We start from the raw sequence: 7500 nt of genomic DNA, 5'->3' as shown, positions 1-7500 counted from the left end.
TGTGTGTGTGTGTGTGTGTGTGAACCCATGCTGCAATCTTGTCACACTGCCTCCCCTGCAGTGGAAGGCTGAGACACGTGGGCCCTCAGGCTGAGACACACAGGCCCTCAGGCTGAGACACGTGGGCCCTCAGGCTGAGATACACAGGCCCTTGTCCTGAGACACACGGGCCCTCGTCCTGAGACACGTGGGCCCTCAGGCTGAGACACGCGGGCCCTCGTCCTGAGACACACGGGCCTTCGTCCTGAGACACACGGACCCTCAGGCTGAGCCACGCGGGCCCTCAGGCTGAGACACACGGACCCCCAGGCTGAGACACGCGGGCCCTCAGGCTGAGACACGCGGGCCCTCAGGCTGAGACACACGGGCCCACAGGCTGAGCCACGCGGGCCCTCAGGCTGAGACACGCGGGCCCTCAGGCTGAGACACACGGACCCCCAGGCTGAGACACGCGGGCCCTCAGGCTGAGACACGTGGGCCCTCAGGCTGAGCCACGCGGGCCCACAGGCTGAGACACGCGGGCCCACAGGCTGAGCCACGCGGGCCCTCAGGCTGAGCCACGCGGGCCCACAGGCTGAGCCACGCGGGCCCTCAGGCTGAGACACACGGACCCCCAGGCTGAGACACGCGGGCCCTCAGGCTGAGCCACGCGGGCCCTCAGGCTGAGCCACGCGGGCCCTCAGGCTGAGACACACGGGCCCTCAGGCTCTCCGCTTATCTGCAGCTCCAGCGGCTCTGCCGACGCGGTCCGTGTCCCGCCACACTCCAGCCCCACCTCCTCACCAGCTCATCAGTCATTTCAGAGCATTTTCCCAACCGCGCCGGCCGCGATCAATACCACCACTGCACCGCCTGTTTGTGTCCTGATCAATCTCCTCATTTAGGTCTTTCAGATCTGTCCTGAGATCAGTCCAGAATATGATATCAGCAGGCCTGATCGGAGCTGTGTGCTGGCACTTGTGGGGGTGCGTGGGGGTGTGAGGGGTGTGAGGGGGGTGGGGGTGTGTCCTGGCCTTCTTGTTTACTCCATTCATATTACTAACTGTTTTACTGCCCTTGGCTCTGATCAATGCCTGCACCCTCCTGCGCATGAAATTACAAGTGAGGTACCGGGGTTTGTTCTTCTTTAAGTACTCTGAGCGCACGCACACACACACGCACACACACACACACACACACACACACACACACACACACACACACACACACCCCTTCTGTTGCCTGTTTCCTTGATTGCATGATACAAGTGGTGTGCTTTTTTTCCTTTTGGACTATAATGCGGTAATTAGTGTTTTGTGTGTGTGTGTGCGCGTGCAATCAGACTCAGGTTTGATGTGTTGTCTCTGTGTTTAATCACTGTCGCTAAGCACGCAGGTTTGATGTGGCGAGGGGAGTTAATAGGGCGTTATCAGCTCAGTCTTCATCAGCTCAGACACTTTGTTCTGCGTGTTCGAGTGGCAGTCAGGACTCAAATGTCCTGAGAGCGTGCGTGTGCGTGAGGCGTGAGCGCGTGCGCGTGACTCCCTCGTGGCTCTGTCCCCCTCAGTCTTTGTTCTCTCACACGTGCCGTATCCTCCATCGCCGCGGCTACATTCCTGAGCCAGCTGTGGCGCTGGGGTCCCCTTTGCCTTGGGCCCCGGGCCCTGGGGCCCTGTCATGCCTGAACCGCCAGCCATGCTCAGCACGCTCTGTCCAGCAGCCGAGCTCTGGCGCACGAGTCTGAAGCTTCAACCCCAAAAGTGCTCCACACTCTCACTCTCCAAATGCGACGCATGTCTCACGTGTGAATCACTTTCCAGCTAAACATCACACGCCTGAAGCAGGTGTCATTTCCAGCGGGTAGCGTCGTCATTCGGAATGGTGAGAGCACGTGTGTATAATCTTCCCCCTGAATTGATTACGGTGTGTGAATAACCCCGGTGCAATCGCCTGGAGATGATGGAATATCGGTTTTTGTCCCTCGAACTGACTCTCCTTGGTTTTAATTGACCACAAACAAATGACCCTTGGTGGTGAGCGCGTGCAGTAATATCCTTTCTGGCATGCTGGCAGTGATACGCGCCTGTGTGCTAATAAAGGCCGGACGGAGGAGAGGAGAGGAGAGGAGGAGAGAGGAGGAGAGGAGAGGAGAGGAGAGGAGAGGAGGGGAGGGGAGAGGAGGGGAGAGGAGGGGAGGGGAGGAGAAACTTCTTCTGTGCCGTTTCATGTCTGAAAGAGCCGCGGCGGGCGATTGGTTTAACCGCAGCAGTAATGGGAAAGAACATCATAATTCAAACTTACATTTAAACATGAAATATAATTGGACTTTTTAAACAGAGAAGCCCTTTGTACAATTATGATTAAAGCAAAATTAATTGTATGAAAATGTCTTCGCAGATATAGAAAATTAGATGGTCGGAGGCTCGGGCTACATCGAAAAATGTGGCATACGGGATCCATCTTTTTACTTTCTCTCTTCATTATTAAGGCCCAAATCTAACTGTGTTAATTTTATCTAAAATTACAGTGAACCATGCAGGCGTGGAAGTCGAAATTCGCCTAAAGATGTTTCATTTACAAAGACAGAAACACTTTGTCAGGGAGCGATTGTTTCCAAGCATTATCTGCACCACGTTTTAATTGCTTTGGAAGTGAAATTAACAGAATTAGAAAAATTGCCTTGCTTTTCTACAAGGTTCTTTATTCACGGGTATTGTTGTGTGCGTTGTATGGATTACAGACCTCTTTGTTCTAAGAGTGTAAATATATACGCCTCCAGTCACGGCTTTGGCTCGGAACAATCTCCTCCCTGCGCGCTAAAATGAAAATTAATTTACAAACATTGTCAAAATGTGGATATATGTTTTTTTTCTCCAAGGTGCAGCGTGGTTGAAGACTGGCTGCTCCTCTTCATGCACTAATGATGCTTAGAAGGGCTGTTTATTTATGAAGTTTCTTTTCTTGTAAAATATTTATGGACTGTTTTCGCCTCTCCACCATCCGCAGCCTCTTAGATCTTAATCCTCGCTGGATTAATAGCAGTGGCTGAGGACTGAATGAGCCGTCTGTGCAGTTTCTGCTCAGGAGTAATGCACACATGCACAGAGCTCAGGAGTAATGCACGCATGCACAGAGCTCAGGAACAATGCATACATGCATACAGCTCAGGAGTAATGCACCCATGCACAGAGCTCAGGAATAATGCACGCATACATACAGCTCAGGAGTAATGCACACATACACAGAGCTCAGGAGTAATGCACGCATGCACAGAGCTCAGGAACAATGCATGCATGCATACAGCTCAGGAGTAATGCACCCATGCACAGAGCTCAGGAATAATGCACGCATGCGTACAGCTCAGGAGTAATGCACGCATGCACAGAGCTCAGGAGTAATGCACACATGCACAGAGCTAAGGAGTAATGCATGCATGCACAGAGCTAAGGAGTAATGCATGCATGCACAGAGCTCAGGAGTAATGCTGGCATGCACAGAGCTAAGGAGTAATGCATGCATGCACAATGACCCAGAATAGAGTTGATTTGCCCAGGAGCTGGTTTTTGGCCCTAGGCACAGGTTATTATTACGGCGATTAGGAAGTTTATTTTGTAAAATTGCATTAAATTGCTAAAAGTCTGTTTTATTATTGTTGGAGAAAGTGTTATTTTCATTTACATGAAGTAGCTAAATTGCTTTTCTTTATTGTTCCTTTTTTAATTAACTACTTATAAATATGAACTATTTTTAGAAATCTTAGTATTTTGGATAATCAATTATGATGAAACTATATTAAGGAAGATCATGTATTTAATGTTTTTTTCCATGTTTCTTCCACTATTTGATATTATTAGTTTAAAACAATCTGACATGGTAAGAATGGGGTATAACTCTCCTTTTGCGAGCTGGGATTATGATGGACGTTATTATAGGTGTGAATGAACGATTTGGTAATGTCTGATACAACATATACGTCCGTTTAGAGTGTGTTCACATGCTTTGGGAATTCCATCCAATTAACTCTGTGAAAAGCACAGGGTTATCCTGCAGTAATCACGCACTTCATAATCTCATATTTATAGTGCACCCCCATTCCTTCTCCTGCCCATTAACGCTGGCTAGCTACACAGCTTAAACCGCTTTTAGTGCACAGATGTGATGTATTTTTATCGCCACAGTTACAACGGTGAACTTTGAATACTACCACTTCGTTGTTTTCCCATTATCTGTACTCACGCGCATTCACAGTGTCTCACTCTCCTGCCTGTCTGTCTCTGTCCTTCTCTTTTTTAGGATCTATTGGGGATCTCGATGGCGGCGAGGACAACCCCCCCGATGATGTCAGTCTCTCGGGAGAGGAGGGCGGGACCACGGACCAGGAGGACTCAGCCGAGGGGGAGGGCTCCAGTCCCTTGCTCGTCCCACTTTATAACGAAGGTACGTTACGGCATCGGGCAGGGCCCCCCTCGGTTACTAAGCGATGCCCCTTCGCAGCGAGGCCCCGGGTTACTGCCTGCACACGTGCGAACGGTCCGCCGACACCCAGTGTCGGTAACCGGACTACCAGCGCAGAGGTTGCGCGCGTGACTGAAAGACACACGTCCTGGACAGAACTGGCCGACTCTGATATAGAGCTGGAGAGGGAAATGAGTGTGAATTTGGAGAGTGTGAATATTGCAAGTACGGCTTAGTTTGAAAATCCACCGCACATTACAGGCGCATTAAAAGATGGGCAGTTTATTACTAGATAGTGGTAGTGATAGTCTGACGTGTGTTTCCTGACACATTATTATACCATTATTTTATAATCGTCAATAGCGGGAATGTTCATAGAGAAAGAATATAGGAGAATACAACAGTATTACAGATATCTCAACGTAAAAAGAATGGTAGCGTTTTAGAGGATAATGTTTATCGATGTGATGTGTCACGGTTTGGAAACTTTCTGAAGTTCTGTGGAATTTTGTACCTTTTGCCAAATGTTTAGTTATTTCAGTGTGTTCACTTCAGTTTGTTTTCCTTAGTAAGCAACAATGTGAACATGAGAGGAAGTCCCTGCCTGTCCTGGGAGCAGCTGTCTGTGGGGTTGTGTCCTGCCTGTGTCCTGCCTGTGTCCTGCCTGTGTCCTGCCTGTCCTGACAGCAGGGATTTTTGATGCATTCTCCATTACACTTCTGTTTCTCTCTTTTGGTTTTTAATCTGGAAAATTCCTGTTCTTGTGAAATCTGGGGCTACAGTGATAAGAGTCCATTCGTTGGCTGCCTGTGACAAACACATGGAAACTCTGTCAGGTGCTAATCAGGTCCAGATTAGAGATTGCCCTCGTTTGTGCGATTTCAACTGTGTGTTTTTAAGAGTGTAAGAGTGATGTGATCTCCCTGACATGATCTTACACATTTACATGTGTGCGGTCCAATTGTGTGTGTGTGTGTGTGTGTGTGTGTGTGTGTATCATGAGTACATGTGTAGAGATCTACATGTTTTCTCTTTGTCCTCTATGGCTCCATGAAGAAAAGGGCCACGTCACCTTATTGTTCATCTCTCTCTCTCTCTCTCTCTCTCTCTCTCTCTCTCTCTCTCTCTCTCTCTCTCTCTCTCTCTCTCTCTCTCTCTTCTCTCTCTCTCTCTCTCTCTCTCTCTCTCTCTCTCTCTCTCTCTCTCTCTCTCTCTCTCTCTCTCTTCTCTCTCTCTCTCTCTCTCCATCTCTCTCTCCTCTCTTCACGGATCTCTCATTCTTCTCTCTCTCTCTGCTCCTCTGTTGCCCGGTGCTGCCATTATCTGACTTCTGTAAATCAGGCTTGTTTGACGAACCTGCTCTTTCAACCTGCGATCAATAGCAGGTCTTTATCAGGCCAGCACTGGCTAATAAAGGCCAGCTCCCTTATCCGCCATCTGGGAAAGAAAGACACAGGAGATAACGCCCGATAACCGCCTTACAAAAACACTCAGCCACTCATAGAACACACAGTAACCCCCCATCCAACAACCCTCACCCCACCCCACCCCCACGAAGCACGTGTATCACATACATGATCACATGATCTAGTGCATTATCCCTGTGTTGCCATGCACCTGTATCTGGTCCCAGGTAAACCTGTGCAGGAGACAAGGGCCTGGACCCCCGAGGGCTGTCCATTGTCTCAGAGCTGATGACTGATGACCCCTCTGCACATAGGGTCAGAGTTCAAAGTTCATGGTTTATTTAAGCATGTCTAGGCCGTCCGTGCGTACGTCCAGTGGAATTCTGTAGTTAAGACAGTCGATGTGCAGTAATCATGGTCTATTTATTCCCCAGCATGTGTATATGACTCCTGCCTCCACACACACACACACACACACACACACACACACACACTTGAACCACATGTATTCCCATGGGAGGGTCCTGATTTTTATAGTACCATGTGCAACTAAAGTGTTCCAGCAGTAATTAACAAAATGGGCAGCTGTATATGAAATGAGTGAGAAATGAATGAGAAATGAGTGAGCCTAGTGAGTCTTACTGAAGCTAGTTAGGTGACTTTGCCCTCCAGGTGTGACAGAGGAAGTTGTTCTTATCAGATAAAGGCATGCTGTTTGGCTGTGTGTGTGTGTGTGTGTGTGTGTGTGTGTGTGTGTGTTGCGGGGGGAGTGGTTGCCTCCTTTTCCTGATACCTGTCGTCTCTACTCTGATGATATGGGAGATAATATTGATAATATTAAACGCAATAACTGTGGTTCTGGCTCCAGTGGCCCAGCTGAGCGCTGGCGGATAAAATCAATGTGCCATTCAATGTGATTTATAGCTGAAAATAATGGGTCTGTTTAGGCTAGGAGGGGAGTGAACGAGTGTGTGTGTGTGTGTGTGTGTGTGTAAGAGGGGGCCCAGGTGGACATGGCTCCAAGAATGTGTGCGTGTGTGTGTGCGTGTGTGTGCGTGTGTGTGTGTGTGTGTGTGTGTGTGTGTGTGTATGCCAGATTTATTTGACGATGTAGATCTAATCTCTTGCCCGCTACATTAATAACAGCGGCCCTGAGTGCGTCATGCTGGCTGACGTTTATGGCTGCGATCGATCGGCACCTATCGTCAGTTTATCGTCGTGGGAATGCGGGGTCGAGGCCGGCCTTTGGTGTGTGTGCGCGGAGGGGGGGGCGGAGCCAAACACAGCACACAAGGAAAGAGTCCTATCAGCAGAGCCGTCGTCTCAATCAGTGGGAGCTTTTCTAATCACCTTCATCACCGAGAGAGAGAGAACCCCGCGGCCCCCGGGCTGATGACAGGGGATGGAGTTGATGAAAGGGAGACGCACCCCGCCCCGGTTACGGAGCCGTGGTCCTCCAGGTTTTTGCGCTTGGTAAATCAAAGGGCCGCATTCGTGCAGGGAGGCGTCAGGTTGCTGCAGTGTGACGTCTCCTCTTTCAGGAGCCTTTGATCTCCAGGCGAGGGGCCCACACATGTAAAGAACCGCTGTGTGGTTTGGGGGTAGTCGCAGGTCCACACGTGTAGGCGCACACGCACCCTCGCCGGCATGTCTGAGATTG

The 7500-nt window shown here is 49.7% G+C and overlaps 1 protein-coding gene across 1 annotated transcript in view; it reads left to right on the top strand.

The window, feature by feature from the left end:
• Window positions 1-7500, top strand: part of zfpm1 (zinc finger protein, FOG family member 1) — a 63619-nt gene that overhangs the window by 24646 nt on the left and 31473 nt on the right. The window contains exon 2 of the mRNA XM_027018013.3: window positions 4273-4416. Within this exon, the coding sequence (XP_026873814.2) occupies window positions 4273-4416 (144 nt within the window). The remainder of the gene's footprint in view (window positions 1-4272; window positions 4417-7500) is intronic.

The sequence above is a fragment of the Electrophorus electricus genome, chromosome 6 (genome assembly GCF_041902795.1).
Source record: "Electrophorus electricus isolate QZ-2024a chromosome 6, ASM4190279v1, whole genome shotgun sequence".
NCBI lineage: Eukaryota > Metazoa > Chordata > Actinopteri > Gymnotiformes > Gymnotidae > Electrophorus > Electrophorus electricus.
This window is presented reverse-complemented; position numbering and strand designations above follow the sequence as displayed.